The 19,256-nt window shown below is 38.7% G+C and overlaps 1 protein-coding gene across 2 annotated transcripts in view; it reads left to right on the top strand.

Annotated features, from left to right (window-relative positions):
- BARD1 (BRCA1 associated RING domain 1) overlaps positions 1-19,256 on the top strand; it is a 76,118-nt gene that overhangs the window by 34,867 nt on the left and 21,995 nt on the right. For both annotated transcript variants that reach the window (XM_089477740.1, XM_089477741.1), the window contains exons 5-7: positions 8,998-9,078; positions 9,923-10,095; positions 18,991-19,096. In XM_089477740.1, the coding sequence (XP_089333866.1) occupies positions 8,998-9,078; positions 9,923-10,095; positions 18,991-19,096 (360 nt within the window). The remainder of the gene's footprint in view (positions 1-8,997; positions 9,079-9,922; positions 10,096-18,990; positions 19,097-19,256) is intronic.

Below are 19,256 nucleotides of genomic sequence, written 5' to 3'. Positions count from 1 at the left end.
AGTCATTTCTGATTTATGGTGAATCTAAGACTAACCTATCATGGGGTTTTCTTGGCAAGATTTGTTAGGAGGTTTGCCATTGCCTTCTCCTGAGGCTGAGAACATGTAGCTTACCCAAGGTCACCCAGTGGGTTTCAAGATCTAGCTGGGAATCGAACCCTGGTCTACAGAGTCATAGTCCAATGCTCAAACCATTACACCACGCTGGTTTTACTCTTCTCTTTAGAGAGAGATGCAAGATGTATATCCAGTGTGAATTTCATTTGATATACAGTATTTGAAGTTTGAGTATCGTTACACAGATGTCCTTTTTTGGTTATGAGTGAGATAAAACAAGTGATAATTTCTGTCATTTTTGGATCAAAGAAGCATTCAGCAACCACTTTAAAGTGGCTATAAAATATAGACTATAGATTAGTGCATTGGCTTTAATCCCTGACAGGATAAAGGCACATTTGATTTTCAAAATGGTTGTTATTGCATTCACCTGTGTCAGGCCAAATGCAGCCCGTATACAGCCTGGATGGCAGCCAGGCATATCCTGCACCTTTTCAAAACTGGGATTTTGAAAATTAAATGTGCCTTTATCCCATCGGAGATAAGCCGCATTAAAGCCAATGCACTAATCTTCTAAATTTTAAGAACAGATAGCCTAAAAATGCCTTTCCAAATACCAGTGCTTAATTCCCATGGTTTTATGCACTTTTCTCCAAATAGTTTCTTTCATTTGAAATAGATTTCTTTCTTTCTGGCACGTTTTAAATCACTTCTAAATACATCATGAAAGAATTTATCATCTGCTAATGACGAGGCAATTTGAAACCAAGCACAGGGTGCTGTTTTCTCATGCTATAAACATGCACACAATTTTATAATCAAATATAGATCTTCCAGACAGATCAGTCTGGGCTTGGATAATACATGGTGTTGGCTGGGGTTTCATATTTTGCTGTTTCCAAATCTGTAACGATAGAGGAATGTCTGCATGCCTTATCTAAATGTGACATTCTTCTAAAGTATAACTTTGATATAATTCTCCTGGAAAATACAGTGGACCCTTGTTATACGCTCAGGTTTGGTTCCAAGATCCGTGGATAACAACATCCATGGATGCTCAAGTCCCATTAAATATAATGACATAGCAAAATGGTGTCCCGCATAAAAAATGGAAAATCAAGGTTTGATATTTGAAATTTATACTTTTTTTGAACATTTTCAAACCATGGATGTTTGAATCCATGTATAAAAAATCCATGTATAGGAAGGGCCGACTGTAATTTCTTCAAATCACTAGAAAAACAGGACAGGGCTCTCTGAGACTCTGCTCCTATGATTCATGAGGTTAAAAAAAGAACTGGAAAATCAGAGACGGTTCTAGGAGGGAGTGCTACTAGGCTTCCCACTTAATGTTGGTAAGAAGGGGGAAAATAGGAGGCTCTATGAGACCTGGACATTTCCAGATACAGTTCTTTTTTCCCCTTTCTGTGGCCCCATACAGTCAGGCCAAAATAAAACTGCTTTGGGTAACTTTGGGGTTATGCTGTTTCAATGATGCATGCCTCCTAAGAGTCCGGAAGCTGCGCCAAAGCCACGCTCTAGTCCTTAGGACTGGATCATGGCTTTGGCACGGCTTCCGGACTCTTAGTACACATGCATCATTGAAACAGCATACCTCCAAAGTGACCCGAAGCAGCTTTATTTTGGCCTGTCTGTATGGGGCCTATATTAACAATTTCTAAATACTTAGTGCTATGCAACATCAACACACCTCTCCTTACATGCACATGTGCACATGCATGCACACACACACACCACTTTCACTTAGCATTTCCTTTAACCTAGATTGTGATGTCAGGGAGTGGGTCATTTTTGGAAGACTTCCATTCCTCCATTGCATTCTGAAAGCTACAGGCCTTCACCAAGTAACAAAGACTGGCCTGTTACAGACTGCCAAAATAAAGCTGCTTTGGGTCTCTTTGGAGGTATGCTGTTTAAATGACGCATGCATCCTAAGAATCCGAAAGCTGCACCAAAGCTGCACTCCAGTGCTTAGGAATGGAGCGTGGCTTTGGCGCGACCTCCGGACTCTTAGGACCCATGCATCATTTAAATAGCATTTAAATATAATTTCAAACTGAACTTCCTTTTTTTTAAAAAAAATGTTATTACAAGTGGATCTACAAAAACCTGAACTGTCAGGAACACCCAAACTATATAACAAGGCTCTTTGATTTTGGCAGTTTGAGCAGCAGGCAGAAAAATCCCCCAATAAAAACAGAAGAAACCGTCCTTAGCAACAAACAGACATTAATGCGCTGATTAAAAAAAATAACAGATAACAACCCTGCAAAAAGAAAAGCAACATCAGGAATTATAATGATCCCATACTGTACATAAAGACGAAATATATAAATAAATAAAATCTTACATAAAAGTCTTCTTCTTTTTAGAAATGTTTTTAGTAACCATTTTGGAGCAGGAAATATATGAACATATTGTCATAAACATTTTATTCATCATTTTATTTATTTATTTATATGGCCATCAGCAGCTTACTTTTTAGTGCCCGTCCGCCACTTAAAGCAGTTCACAATAATTTGAAGCTGCAATGCAGCAACATGCATTCAGTTTAGATAAATGTTCAAACTTGTGAGTTTGCTATTAACGAACCTCTGAATTCAGGTTTTATCTGGTGTATTGTTTAAAACTGTAATCTTTTTAATTGCATTTTATTCTTTTCACTAGAGATTTAAAGGGTTTTAGTAATGTGACCAATTTAATTCTTTTACCATTTGCTTTTTGTATGTTTTTAACTGTATTGCTCTTTTAAACGGTAAGCTGTCTTCTGTGAGGAAGGTGAGATACAAATAAATATAACAGTAATAATAATAATTGGCTGAGCTGGCTAATACTGATAGAAGCATCTGGAGATATTGCTTCTGAATTTTTAAAAACTGACATTCATTAAGATAAATCAGAGTTCCAAATTCATATACTGTATACTATGATCCCTGTATCCATAGGACCAGTAACCACCGTTTCAATTAGTTGCATCTGGAAAAATATGGTCTCTCTAGACATCTGAAGCATGACTCTGTGGTCAATTTCCACTAGAAATACAGGGTTTCTTATTTATCCATGATTTTCACTGTTGATGATAAGTCTTGGAATGTATGGAAGAAGGGCCGACTGTATTAGTAATTAAATATAAAAAATGTGAATAACAATTTCATCGGTTCTATTTTTCAATGTTAAAAATGTTAAGCTATACCCCTTCTCTGCAGGCCACCTCCCTTGGGTGTGTGGCTCTTGAATATGTGTCCACTTTGAAAAGGCTTGCAAATACAGTCGGCCCTTCTTATACACGGATTCAAGCATCCACGCTTTGAAAATGTTCAAAAAAAGTATAAATTTCAAATATCAAACCTTGATTTTCCATTTTTCATAAAGGACACCATTTTGCTATGACATTGGCCTGTTACAGACTGCCAAAATAAAGCTGCTTCGGGTCTCTTTGGAGGTATGCTATTTAAATGATGCATGTACCCTAAGAATCTGGAAGCTACACCAAAGCTGCACTCCAGTGCTTAGGAATGGAGTATGGCTTTGGCGCAACTCTTAGGACCCATGCATCATTTAAATAGCATACCTCCAAAGAGACCCGAAGCAGCTTTATTTTGGCAGTCTGTAACAGGCCATTATATTTAATGGGACTTGAGCATCCACAGATTTTGCTATCCACGGGAGATATTGGAACCAAACCCCAGAAGGGTCCACTGTGCTGTCCATCCCTATTTTAAGAATAGGTAATCAGTGGTTCCCAAACTTTGGTCCTCAGCCAAAAAAATCTAGGCTAACTTCAGTTACCCAGAGGGCCTTCTCCACTGTTGCTCCGAAGCTATGAAATGATCTGCCGGAGGAGGTCTGCCACATTTCCACCCTTACAGCTTTTAAGAAGACTCTTAAGATGGATCTCTTCTGGCAGGCCTTCCCAACCTAGTTCCTCTCCCTGTATACTGTGACCTATGTCGCTCTGTCCACCAACTCTTCTCTTAATTTTAGCACTTTTGTATTTTATTGTTTTTAAATGCTGATTATTTAATTGTAATTTTAGTATTGGGATGGGGGTTTGGGAACGGAATAATTCTTGAATTTTATTGTATTTTCCTATGTATTTTATTGTTGTAACCCACCCGGATTCCTTGTGATTCGGTGGGCTATAAATAAATCATTTATTATTATTGTTGTTGTTGTTGTTATTATTATTATTATTATTTTGGACTAACAGAATTCCTGACTGGTGGCAAGCTGGTTGGAACTTCTGGGAGTTAATAATAATAATAATAATAATAAGATTTATTTCTATTTCGCCTTTTCCCGATAGGGAATCAAGGTGGATTACAACAGGTATTAAAACATCAAACAGTTAAAATTACAATCATGATTAAAAAGGAATACCATACATATCCTGACCCTCTCTACAATCATAAAAACCCAAAATAAAAACCAGTTAAAAAGAGATTAAACAATACAAGTGTTAAAAAAAAAAGGGGGGGGGATCCTGCTAAAGGTTGGATAAAATAGAAAATGAGATCCAGATTCAGTTTCGGTTTGGGGGGAGAAAGGTGTGTTTTTCACTGGGAAAGGAAGCGGAGGTAAAATATCAATAATATCAGTAGTAAGGAGAGGGTAAACTAAAAAGGCTAATCTGGAAAGGCCTACCAGAAGTCCAAATCACTTAAAGTCCAAAACACTTAGAGGACAAAAGTTTGGGCATCAGTGCCTTAGAACAATCCTGTATGGTAATATTTTGTATTATTGATACTGACTTGTAAAGCTTCTGGGGTTAAATCAATTTATTAATCCCATCTAGAGTCCTGTTCATTCAATGGGTGAACTCTACCTGGGACTATCAATTAGACTTACGATAGCTCCCTACAGTTTTCTAATTGCTATGGGGATATTAAAAGAAGATCCCGCAGTGAACCCATATTGCGGATAAGTGAGCTGGGCATCAACTTGGTTAATGCCCTCTATTAAGATCATTGCTTAACAGCTTTCATACTCTTTAGCCATGCCATCAAACATCTTAAAATTGCTGGCAATTTTGGAAATTAAATGTAGCTCCCATCTGCAGAAAGCTTTCATTGATCTTCACAGGAAAGAAAGCTGCATTTTGTTGCTTGCTGCTTGTTATCTGAAGTTATGTAGAGTATTTGAATATGCATAGACCTTGAAGCTTGGCTGGGATAGTGCAAGTGCCACTGCCCAGGAATGCAAATGTGTTTTATAGGTTAAAGGTGTAGTTATCCCTTGAAAATGCAGTTGTTTCCCTGTCTTGGTTTTCTACTCCATGCTTCAATTTATCCTTAGTGAGAATATTTTGTTCTGTTATCATAGGACGGAAATGAAATTATTTGGTTAAAGTAACTGCCAGTAAGATAAGCAGTAGTGGCATCTCGATGCAGGTAGTCACTGAAATATTAAACAGTGCTCCGTACGATCTTGTCTCCTCTTCCTATATTTTAATCATGCAATCCAATTCATTGCCTGATGTGCACAAACATGTTCGTTGGCATTTGAATTGGTTAAAAGCACTTCATTCCAGGGCAAACATTCAATAAGGCTAGCTATAATTCTGAATTATTACACATTTCAGATTGATTTAGGATTGATATGTAAAATGTGACTGAACAGTATTTCACACTCATACATATTTGACTTCTAGTCCCAAAGTATATTGTGTTCCCTTCCCAGTTAATTCTGTGGTTTGGTTTTCAGCCGTCCTAATTTGAAACAAACCTTTTTTTTTTTCCATGCAAGTTTCAATTCCTATGTGTGACAAGCCGCATTTCCTCTATTGCTTCCTTTCTAGAAACATCCACAAACAAAGAACATGCCAGCATATGCACAAGCATCTAAAAGCAGGAAAATTCTGCATTATTGCATATCCAGGACAGACTCTTCCTGTCCTGCCACCCCATAGGTACATGCTGGGATCATCTGAGAAGGGGATGATGGATTTCCAATTGTACTCTGGGCCTTACTGTACCCACACTGATAAAACTGTGATTGGGATATTGTGTGTCCCCCCCCCCCCCCCAAGGGATGGCAGAATGATACTATTCCATGTTTCTAAGTACAGGTGACCCCACCTGCAGTCTGCTTTGGTCTGTTTTTGATTAAACTCAGGTCTGGTAAGTTTTAGAATCAGCCATTTCTGTGTTTCATTTGAAAAACAGACAAACATACCTTGGGCATTCTGGAACTACTTAGCTTTTGAATACAGTGGTCTCTTTGTATCTGTAGATTCATCATCCATGAAATTAACCATCCATAGCTTAAAAATAATTTTTTAAAAAATCCAAAAAGCAAACTTTGATTTTGCTATTTTATATAAGGAAGCTATGTAAACCATTTTACTATGCTGTTGTATATAACTGGACTTGAGCATCCATGGAATTTGGTATTCACAGGGAGTCCTGGAACCAACCCCAGCAGACACCAAGGGCCCACTGTATATACCATGTACACTTGTGTACACGTCGTCTCATGTGTAAGTTAAGGCAAAGTTTTAGGGCCGAGATCATGAATTTTGATGTGACCCATTGTTAAGTCAAGGATAAAACATAGGGGCATATCACAAAGGATGTAAAGAGGAAAACACCACTTCCATCCATCCTTCTCCTTCTCTGGACCCTTCCCGACCACCTAATGCCACTTCCCTGGGGCTGGAGGAGAAGCTTTTAACATTGGTTTGAAAAGTGAAGGAACTGGAAGGAAATGCGGGGTTTGGTGGTCAGAGAAGGTTTTAAGATTGGATTGAGAAAGGAAGGAAGTGGAATTAAATGGGGTGTTGGGAGAGATCTAGAGGAGGATAGGGAGAGAAGGTTTTAACATTGGATTAAAAGATGGGCAGCTCTTTCAGAAATCACTGCTGAGGCACATGGGGTGGTGCTTCTTTCAGGATCTTTCTAACCAGCATTGCTATATTGACCCGTATACAAGTCGACCCAGGATTTTAGGGTCAATTGTTGGGCATATTTTTTTCAACTTATAGTCTACTATATACAGTACATCCAAATGGAAACTAGGGCTGATGTTGGTCCTTTTTTTTTAGCAGTCTGAAAGTTAATCTCCCTGGTGCACTGATTGGTGAACATACTGACCAGGTTCTCATGGAGATCAAATGAAGCTTTGGAAAACAAGGCCACCCTTTCCCATAAATACAAGCCATAAGCTGTGATTCTCTTGTGTCCATAGGTTGAAGCAGTGATACTTAGCTGTCTTGCCTTGTAGTCTTGGAAGTGCAGATTCAGAATTGTTATACCATGTGAGAGAGATTGTTTTGCACAAAGAAAAGTAAGCAAAGCACCTTCCAGGCACCAAACTAAGCTCCAAGAGAATCCTTGGTGGTCTGGCTGCATTTTACTCTTGAATATTTCCTCTCTACCCATAATTCACTTCCTCTTTCTTTCCTATTTCCTCCCATCTGTTGGCTCTTGCAAGACTGCATTTGACTCTGTCATTTGTCAAGAACCGGGGGGGGGGGGGGGGGAGTGGGGAGGCAAAACAAAATGACAACAAAATCCCATGCACCCAAGGCATTTTCCAAAGCACTGTTTCTCTCTTTCTCTCTTCACCATTTTGTTCATGATAAAAGATACAACATTTCATTACGTACAAAGGCAAATGGGATTATGAAAAAGATGGCATTGCAATAGTCCTTGCAGCCACACAATATGATGAACCAGGGAGCATAAGAAACCCTTGTCTTTATTCTATAAGCAGCATGCTAGTGCATGTTATCATTTGGTCCCATTTTCAGCAGAAGCAGCTAATCAAACCACTAAAGTTTACTTTGGTGGTTCATAGAATCACAGAGTGGGAAGAGACAAGGGCTATCCAGTCCAACCCCATTCTGTCATACAGGAATACACAGTCAAAGCACCCTCAACAGATGAACATCCAGCCTCTGATTAAACACCTCTAAAGAAGGAGATTCATCCAAATATGCGCACTTCCGCCTCTCTGGCTTCTTTCCTTTCCAGCACACCTTTAATTTTTTTGCCAAAGAGAGAAAAGTAAAAAAAAAGCTTTCTGGGAAAAAAGAAAAGAACTACAGAGGAGAAAGTGCTTGTGTTTGCGTGGCATATTAAATCAAAGGCAAAGAGGCTTTGAAGGAACAGTCAGACAGCATAAAACCGAGCACGGCTTGTAACCAATAAAGCCAGGGGTTCCTGAGTTTCCTTGGCTTATTATGACGTGCAACTGTAGTAAGTGAGTTATGGTAATTGGATATCTCATTACCTTGCTTTAATACAGCCTAACCATAGTTCCTTGCAAGTGGAGAAATTAAATCAACTATTCTTTGATTAAAATCACCAATATTAATTTTCCTCACTCTATTACATGCAATATTGTTTCCAGAAATTCACTACCATGGACCAGTTAATTACTTCTGACCTAATAAACTTTCCATATGAACACCCCCCCCCCCCCCGAATTTTACTATTTCATTGTTGATGGTATGTGTATGTGTGCCTTCAAGTCACCTGTTGACTTACAATGTTGTTGTGTGCTTTCAAGTCATTTATGATTTACGGCATACCTATCACGGGATTTTCTGCAGCTGAGCATGTGAGATTGCCCAAGGTCGCCCAGTGGTTTTCCATGGCCAAGCAGGGGATTGAACCCTGATATCCAGAGTTGTAGTCCAACACTCAAACTACTAATACAACATGACTTATGATGGTTCCATAAATTTCTTCCTCTGAAATTTAGCTTACACAGCCTGGTATTCATTGGCGGTCTCCCCATGCAAGTCTTACCAGGGCTGACCCTGATTAGCTTCCAAGATCAGAGAGTTTCTTGTGCCTTTGGGTTATTTAGCTCCTGGAGTTCTACCTCCTAGTATTTTTCATTTTTGTTATTGTTGTCGATTTCCTCAAGAAATATAAATGCTGTATGGTGTTTCTCCTCCCTGCTTCCTTCTAGGGTGATCTTTCTTCTGTGGAGCACTTACTAAAAAGTGGAGCGGATCCCAATGTTAAAGACTATGCTGGGTGGACACCATTGGTAAGCATAACTTTTTATTAACTTCAGACTTTTTAATTTCATTTCAGTTTTCTTGCTCTGTTTAAATTGAAAAAGCTTTTAGCTGGGTGAGTGATGTTCATCCTTTTGAAATGTGCTTTTTACTGCAATTTGAATTGCATTTTCAAATTTAACAGAAATGCAGTTTGGAACTATAGTCAGCCCTCCACATTTGCAGTTTTGATTTTTGCAGATATGATTGTTTGCTGATTTGATTATTTGGAGATTTAACTAAAAATGTTCTCTTTAGGAATTTCTAGGTCCTCCAGTGCAACTCTGCTGGAAATTGACCATAGAGTTGCCCTGGATGACATTTGTAGGTCCTCCACATGATTCTGTGGTCAACCTCTGGCAGATGCTGATGATAGAGTTGTGCTGGAGGATCTAAAGATCACTAGAGAGGTGTTCTCTCAGGCAAAAACATAGTGGTTTTTTATTTGCCATTTTTCCACTTTCACAATGGTCTTGTGCCCCTAACCCCAGTGAATATGGAGGGTCAACTGTAGTCTCTTTTTGTCACCTCTTAAGTATGGAAATCGATTTACGATGGATACTGCATTAAAATGACTTCATCTTTTTGCATCCCAAGTGAGCGTATTCACATACTTTTCCTATTACTTATAGCAAAGATCCCTAGAACTAACAGATTTCACTTATTTAAGCTACTTTAGGAATTGGTTTTAGTTGAAAAATAGGGTAGAACACTAATGAATAAAATTTGCAATTTCTTTATGTTTACCACTGCCGTGATTGAACAGATTCTTGGGTACTCTTTGAATTCTTACCCACTCTTCTGTATTTTGCTTTGACTCGCACCAACATTTAGCATGAAGCTTGTAATCATGGACATAAGGAAATAGTGGAGTTGTTGCTGCAGCACGGGGCACTGCTGAATGCGACTGGGTATCAAAATGATTTGCCACTTCATGATGCAGTCAAGAACGGGCATATGAGCATTGTTGAACTATTGCTTTCTCATGGCGCTTCTCGAGATGCAGTGTGAGTAGAACTGAAAACTGTTTATTTCTCTCTTATTCAGTTAATGGAGGTATAGCAATCCATCCTCAAACAACACTGAGGCAGGGGAGGGTGAGGTCTAGTGCTCAGTGATTCAGTGAGGCTGTTGTTTGGGCACAACTGCTTCAGAGAGGAGGAGGAGGAGGAACATTCCCCAGTAATCAGATTCCTTCACACAGAAAACTTGTATAGCCAGATGGAAAGTAAAGTGAGGACGTTAGCCTCTGGCACCTAATTTTCCATGAGGTGGGATTTCCTTTTAATGCAGGAATATTCCAACACGTAAAGATTCAGCTGCAGCCCCAATGAGTACCCTCTGGTTACAGATTTACCATTACAACAGGGATGGGCAAATTCTCAAAGTTTAAGGGCCCATTTTTGACCTAAAGAATTTATGGTGGGCCTTACTGGTAACTACTTCAAAACCAAAATGGATGTGACGAAAATTGCCATTCTTGTTTTCATGGTGGGAAACCCTTTTTGGTGAGCAAAATAAAGTGCAGGGAGATTCTGCTAGTGCTGTGATAAAATTGCTACTCCATGAAGCTTCCAGGAGCAGGAAAACCACCACACCTTTAATTTTAAAAATAAAATAAAATAGAACATCATGGATTGCATGATGAAACTGACCATCCCTGCTCTACAGAGACATTTGTCAGGCTTTAGGCTAAATAGGAATTTGAACTAACATCTCTGTAATTCAAGTCAAAACACTCTCAACATCTTAATGTCTCTCTGTCTCTGTCTCTCTCTGTCACTTTGTCATAGCTTTAAAGGAAAAAAATGATTTAAGTTCTGTTGTGACTACATTTTTAAAACCACCTTAAAAGGCTTTCCTTTAAAAGGCAGCAATTAAATCTTTAAAATAAATAGATCAGTTGAGTGTAGAAAGCCAAAAACCTCTAGCCCACTCAGAGTGCTTGTGTGAACATAACATTTTTTGATCCCATGGAGGCTATTGTGGATCTTCATACCCTTGCAAGTGCCTACATCTTGAAAAGCAGACCCTTCAAATAGCAGTCTGACTATTTTTAGTATTCCTAGCCTTCTGGTCTCTTTTTAAAAGTCTTTGCACTTTTCTGTTCTTATATAAGTTGTTTTGTGATTATTGTAGCATGCAGCTTCAGGTGCCAATTGTGGCAGACAATGCCACCTAGAAATGTCTGAAATAGAGGTTTTGAAGTGATTTCCTTCCTTGGTTGCTTCTTAATGACAGTAAGAAATAAATGTTGACACACACAAACGCACCCTGCTCAAATCCCTGCCTCTCAGTAGTGGCTAGGAAATAACTGTATGGCAATGTCTTAAAAGTGCAATGTGTAAAAATGCAAAAGTGTAGTTTGCTCAAGGACTGGTCCTTGGCTTTAGAAAAACTTGCCATAGTCACTTGAATATCTGCCATAGTTAGTTAGCATGCATCAATTGGTTGTAAATGTAACAGAGGTAACAAAGTAAGATATATAAAAGCACATATGGGGACATGTAGATGTGCACTGTTATGATTTTATATGCCTATTTGGATATGGTTTAGGTCTTAGAAAGATGGGTCTAGTAGCTGATGGAAATCATTATAATGATTTGTGTCACATGCTATGGACAAAAGAAACAAGCCAACACTGTTCTAAAGGTTGTGTCACTTGAGCAGTAGCCCTCCAGGCCACATAGTAAACCAAGTGTGGAATGGAATATGGATCTTGTATTCATTTTTTTTTCCTTTTTTTAAAAATGAAAAACCTAATGTGCAACCTATTAAAACTATCGAAAACAGGTTATTGAATCCTAGCCAGTATACATAATACACCAGCATAAGTAGCTGTATCCAGGTACAGTGCTACCTCGGGTTACGAAATTAATTCGTTCCGCGGCGCCGTTCGTAACCCGATACATTTCGCAACCCGAAAAGGTGCTGGAAAGCCGCTAGCCGCGCTTCACATTTGAATTTCGCGCCGAAATGAATTTCGTAACCCGAAAAATCTTTCGTAACCCGGAACAGTTTTTTCCAATCTAACTTTTTCGTACCCCGGAAATTTCGTAACGCGATCAATTCGTATCCCGGGGTACCACTGTATAATCATGTTGGCTATGTAGCATAATACAATAACATCCAAAAGCCACCAAACAGTGATACCTTTATTGGCCAATCAAAATGCATAAAATTGCAAGCTTTCAAGTAGCTATAGTTAGACTATATAACAAGAATGGGAATAGTATAATGTTTTATCTTCACGCACCATTTTTTTGTTGCAGATACCAGATCTCCCATGCCAGTTTAAAAAAAAATCACACAAATAATGTATCTTTCCTCTGCCAGAGATTTGGCTCAAATGACTCTGCATGCATGCCTACTATTTTCTTTTTAAAAATAATAGGCATGCATGCATACACCTACCATTTTTGGAAGAGATGCAGCCCACAGTGGGTTGTGGAGGGCAAAAGTGGTCACTGGAATCACCAAAGGGGGCCTTCTCTGCTGTAAAACAATAGATATAGTTACTTCCTCTTTTGCACCAGAAAGAAAGGAGGAAGAAGAGTTAACCAAATACTCAGTGACATCAAGGCACATTATGTCCCCTGACCCCTGACATCATTTGTAATGCCATCACAGGAGGTTGGTGGAGGAGGAAACCAGTTCCTGCAAAACTTCCAAATCACACATTAAGCAAACATCCTATATTTTGTTTGATATACTGTATATACTCATGTATAAATTTAGAATTTTTAGTCAAAATATTGACTCCCAAAACCCCAAGTCAACTTATCCACAAGTCAATGTAAGTACTATATTTTAACTCTTATTTAAAAACAAACCACCCTCTGGTGAAAGGCAAAAATCTGTCCTGGAAGTACTGACACACACACACACAACTCTCTCATCTATCCAGCCTTTAGTGTGAATGCAAACAGTTATGCATGCTGGAAATTTGTAAGTTCTTTGGCATTATCACACAGAGACGGGATCACTCCCCCATCCTTATCCTGTCATTAACCCGTCCGTGACTGTGGCGGCACGAAATGCTTTCAAATTGTAGCACTGATCCTGCCATTAACCTGTCATTAAAGTGGTATTGCAATAATGCGAACTTCTCTTAATGCAAAACACCAGCCAATGTTGCTTTAATGATGGTTAATGGCTGGATAATGATGGGATCTGCATGACTTCATCTGAAAGTCTTTTGCCCTCATTCGTGCTTTCCAGACGGGATAAGCGTGAATCACACAATTGCTTGGGTAGGATGATAACATGACGGGACAAGCTGGGATGTCCCTTGTCTGATAATCTCCATTGTTTTCCTTTGCTTTGTTATGTGCCCTTAAGTTTTACCCTTGACTTATGAAATCAAAATCCATAATAATCAAATGAAAATTCGTAATCTATAACGCATGAGGTCAAGTATATGCAGCATGTTAAATTATTTCTCCTTTTTACCAGTCTTTTTAGACTAAAATTTCTAGACTTATACATGAGTATATGCAGTACAGTCGGTCCTTCTTATATACTGATTTTTTATACACAGATTCAAGCATCCACGGTTCAAAAAAAAAAGTATACATTTCAAATATCAAACCTTGATTTTCCATTTTTTATAAGGGACACCATTTTGCTATTTCATTATATTTAATGGGACATGAGCATCCATGGATTTTGTTATCCATGGGGAATCTTGGAACCAAACCCCAGCGTATAACAAGGGTCCACTGTATATTCCATGGGAAAAGCCAAAATGGAAATGGAAACTTGCGTGGGTTTCTTCTGAAGTCAGGAAATGTGTGTTTCTCCGGGAAACTGCAAGTTTTAATAGTTGCAATCTGACTCTTTCAACCTTTTCTCTGACTAGCAAAAAATGAAACTACAAATGGAAAATATTATGTGGACCAGTGGACCTATTAATTGCCCTATTGGCCTAGTTAATTTTTTAAAAAGTTAATCTCCTGCACATAGCTAATTTATATTTTATAGCTGCTTTTTAATGTTTGGTCTCTTGAATTTTCTGTCTGTCTTGCTTCACAGCCAACCAAGTGACGTGAAAAATTAGCACTCTGAATTTGCAGTTTCAGTTGTACATAACGGCTTTTACACAGATGGACTCTCTTGCCAGTTTTTTTTTCCAATGTACAGTAAACTTAGCATTAGTAGAAGCTGTCTTGCCCCCCTATATATATATATATATATATATATATATATATATATATATATTGCAAAGAAAGAGTGTTTGAATCTGAATGCAACTGGGCTGTTGGAAACATTTGTTTAAGACCAGATAGGACTTTTAACACAACTAAAAGTGACCTAGTGGTTTGAGCATTGGACTGTGACTCTGGAGACTAGAGTTTTAGCCATGGAAACCCCCTGTATGAGCTTGGGCAAGTCACACTGTCTTGGTCTCAGATGAAGGCAATGGCAAACCCCCTCTGAACAACTCTTGCTAGCAAACCCCAATGATAGGGTCACCATAAATCAGAAACCACTTGAAGGCACACAATAATATCTTTGTTATAGTGTAATGTATGCAAGGAGGCATTTCTGATTGGTTTGGGAGGTGCACATAGAGCAAATCACAGGTGCCAGAATGCTTGGTGGAACATCCTATCATACACACATAGCCTTGTATAGCAGAGATATCTTACAATGATTTGAAGGAATTACTTCTCTGTGGTGGCATCCATTCCATAGAATTAACTACCTTTAGTGATTAAATGGGCACCTACAGTACAAGCTTCTGCTGTTCAGTAAAAACATATATATTCATGTGGGCATTCCCAGGTGTTTACTGAATTTGGCTTATTTATATGATTTTTGTAGTACTTTTTGTATTGCATTTATCTTGTAAACTACCTGTACCTTGTTAGCTTTTATGATTAAATGAGTCATTTCTTTGCCAAAAGAGATTTGTCCCAAATGCCTCTCTGCCAAAACTTTGTGATAGCCCTTATTCATCCTTGCTGCAATCATTGGTATCTCACCAGATGTACTTTCACATAACATTTAGCTGCAGGCACAGCATTTAAATTCGAGAGAATCCAGCCTTCACTTTGCAAGAGAGAGTTTCTAGCCCCTCGTGATCAGGACGTTCTATCTTGTTCATGTGTTAAACTGGTTTAACATATGGTTGCCTCTGAGATGCACACAGTGTGGTCAGGTTTCTTTGTGAAGTATTTTTCAGGTTCTTTTTAACCTGACTGGTGAAATCCTATGAAAATTGTAAAATAAAGTGGAAAGCCAGTCCAAATTGAAAGTTGAATCCCATTTTCTTCATATTATAAGATCATTTTACAACTTAAATATCTGTTTATAATCTCTGCCTCTAAAATGCAGAGTTCAGCACAAGGGGGAGTGGGGTATGCCTGACCTTAGTTTAAACTAATGGAATATACAGTCAGCCCTTCTTATACATGGATTTCTTATACATGGATTCAAGCATCCAAGATTTGAAAATGTTCAAAAAAAAAGTATACATTTCAAATATCAAACCTTGATTTTCCATTTTTTATAAGGGACACCATTTTGCTACGTCATATTTAATGGAATTTGAGCATACACGGATTTTGTTATCCATAGGGGATCTTGGAACCAAACCCCAGTGTATAACAAGGTTCTACTGTAATTTCATTTAGTAGCCCCTAATATTGCCACTGGCATTTGTTTTAATATTTAACCTTTGAATCATGGGCCATACATGCTTTCCAGAACTGTTTTGTTGGCTTTTTGATCATATCACAGTTTTAAAATGCATCTCTTAATTATTTCTGACCTATAATTTAAACGTTTAACACCAGGAATCCTGCTCATTTAAGAGACTATCTCTATGTATAGCCACCATTTCTGGAAAGGTTCAGAAACACACTGTATGGTTCACCTCATGTAATTGCATCAAATTATCATTAACTGTTAAACTGAGAGGTGATAAAATAACACTTCATTGTCTTTCTGAATGCACGCTTTTATTTCTTCACCTGAAAACCCCTCTCAACAGTATCCGGCCAAGCCACAATAATGTCATTCTTACTGTCCCCTTTACTTTTTCCGTATTAGTTAAATCCATTGGAACTAAATTGCTTCTCTGGGCTAGATTTTAGATCACGGTTGTTGATAAATGTTTTAATAATTCTTTATTAGATTTTTATCCCCCTCCCCTGCCCCTTTCCTCCAAGGAGCTCATGGTAGCATTCATGATTTCCCTCCTTTCTGTTTTATTCTCACAGTAATCTTGTGAAGTAGATTAAACTGAGACAATATGTGGCTGTCCCAGGGGTTATCCAATGCATGTTGTGGTGTGAAAATTTAAACCTTGGGTCTCCACAAGTCCTCAAGCACAGCATCACATAGATTCTCACTTAGAGCAATAGCAATAACATTTAGGTTTCTATACTGCTTCATAGTGAACCCAGCATTTGGTATGCGGTTTACCGTCTGTAAAGCAATTGCCCCCAACAAGCTGGGTACTCATTTTATCAACCTGCAAAAGAATGGAAGGCTATCAACCTGGAGCCCTTTGGGATCGAACTCACAACATTTTACCTGCAGTACCAGCATTTAACCACTGAACCACCAGGGCTCATTCTTATGATACTGTTTCTGATTCATGTGCTTTTTACATTGCATGAGTGCTATTGGTAATGGGTACCCTGTGCCATGTTCTGGGCCCATGTGACAGTAGCTGCTCATGGGATCCATCTGGAAACAAAAGGTTGTGTTTGCTCTGTAATTGTCTTGATGGATTACCTGGTTTTAAACCTTATACACTCAGACTGTGTTGTCCGTGCTGATAAAGTTAGTTTATCAACACAAGCTCTGCAGCCTTCTGTAATATCATGGAGTTGTTAAGCCCACTGTCATTTGGTCTTCTCACTGGAAGCAGATTTCCAAAGCTTCAGGCAAAGAGCTTTCCCTGGAGAAATCGGAAATTTCTGCATGTCCTCATGTGTAAATCTAGAAATTTTAGACAAAAAATTGGCCCTTAAAAACCTGGCTTAATTTATCCATAGGTAGTGTAAGTTCTGTACTTTAGCTATTATCAAAAAAGAAGCTTCTCTAAAAGTGAGAGCTTAGTCCATCCCAGGAGAACGTAAAAGAAGAAGCGACTCCCTGTAGTTTTTCCACCGCAGTCCCATTTCTGATCTTTTTGAATGCCTGTGCAGGAAAATGGCGGTGGTGCAAGCTTTTTCATGCTGCTCATCAAAGGAGCACTGAGTAGAATCGGGCTGAGAAACATTTGAATAAGATTTATGTATGTTTGCCAGTTTTTCAGGTTTAAAATCAGGCAGCGTTATCGCATTAAAGTTAAAGGCTATAATCACTGCTAAAGTAGTCATCATTTCCTTTGCTTTGCTTTTTCATTCTTTTTTATATGCGCATATTTCCTTATCTCCTGCTTGTGCCTGGTCACCTCCCCCATACATATAGCCACAATTTACCATAGTTCCCTCCTCATCCATTCAGCCATTATGGTGAACACAAACAGTTTTGATGCTAGAATTTAGTAAGTTCTTTGGCATTATTCTCCTTTACTTTGTCCCTTTACATCCTTTGTTACATTCCCCTACGTTTTACCCTCGACTTATCCACAAGTCAGATCAAAATCCATAACTGTGGCTCCAAAATCTACCCTCGATTTATACCCAAGGCTGACTTATAGTCAAGTATAAACGGTAAATCTGGGACCTTCTGAACACAAAGCATTTCTCTACCACTGATCTGTGCCCCCCCCCCCTACATAGTTGGGAAAATAAACTCTTATCTAGGTGACTCTCTATCTCCATCTCCTTTTCTTAGATAAGCATGCTATAGCAATAAGTTAAAACACTTTAAAACTAATACAGTTTTATGCTATCTATTGTGATGTTAAAACCAGTAGATTTTTATACATAAGGTAATATTTGCTTTCTCTCCTGGCTGTGATGTTTGAAGTATGACTGTTCTGACTATGATGTTTGAAGTTTAAATATAGCCCTAAATTAACAAGTCACTAAACGTCTACTCTGGTGATCTATGCTGGAATAGAGGCAAGATGACAGTCCTTATTGGTTTAGGAGTGAAAGAGGGCTTAAGCATTTCTCTCTTCATCAGACACATTAATAATATACTGGCTCCCTGCTGACTGATGCCACTGGAGGCTGACAGCTCTGTGAGATGAGATGTGAGCCAGATTCAAGGTAAAATGGTTATGCAACAACAAGGTTTGTTGGCTGCTGCTGCTGCTGCCTGTGCTTGACACCATCAAGAAAATTGGACTGCAGAGGATGGAGGTGAGGGTGGCAACCAGGCTAAAATATACATCACAGCGGAGGGGAGCATGCCTCTCCAGCTGCTGTGAAACTGCAGCTCCCATCATCCCTCACCATTAGCATTGTTGCCCAAAGATGATGGGAAATGCAACTAAACAGCATAGAGGGTTACATGCTCCCTACCCTTGTTGTAAAGAACCAAACTAGTTTAAGCAAACCCAGCTGTGACCACTTGGGTATGTGAGCAGCATCTAACTCCTATGGAAGCATTTTTCATTTGGATTTGAAATGTTTTTCTTCCCCTGAAAACAGTAAATCTAATTTCTGAACTACAAACTGCTAGCGTCTCTATCATATTAAAAGTTTTGATCAGGGCGTGATGTGTGTGCTAATTGTGAATCACTGGCAAAGGGCTGACTTAGTTACAAGCTTTCCATCTTGTATACCACCTCCTGCCTTTTATGCTAAATGTAGCTGCTTGCTGTTCTGCATCCATCTGTCTTAAATTTAGTGGTTTAATTGGGTTTTCGTTCAATTTTCCTGGGAACTGCATATTAAGAAGGTGGAAATTCTACATTGTGACTATATCCAGGTACTTAAGAGTCAGGGCACATCCTTTATTTACTTAGAACCCATCTGTCTTTGTTTTACTAGTAATATATTTGGTCACAAACCCGTTGATTATGCTGAAACAGAGGAGATGAAGTCGATTTTAATGCTGTCATCAAAGAATGAATCTTCAGTTACTCATTGTGGAGAAGTAAGTACTTTTAAAATCTCTTTAAAACTCCCCCCCCCCTTTTTTTTTTTGTCTCCTATAAGTTGAAATTTGGGATGATGTTTAGTAACTTAAACCTACCTTTGCTGATTGTGGCTAACACTTGAATCTGGACTGTAAAGTTTGTTGTCCAAGCACCCAA

The sequence above is a fragment of the Sceloporus occidentalis genome, unplaced genomic scaffold, assembly GCF_023333645.1.
Source record: "Sceloporus occidentalis isolate IW3139 unplaced genomic scaffold, rSceOcc1.0.p SCAF_12, whole genome shotgun sequence".
Taxonomy (NCBI): domain Eukaryota; kingdom Metazoa; phylum Chordata; class Lepidosauria; order Squamata; family Phrynosomatidae; genus Sceloporus; species Sceloporus occidentalis.
Note: the sequence above shows the minus strand (reverse complement) of the source record. Positions and strands in the feature narration are given on the sequence as shown.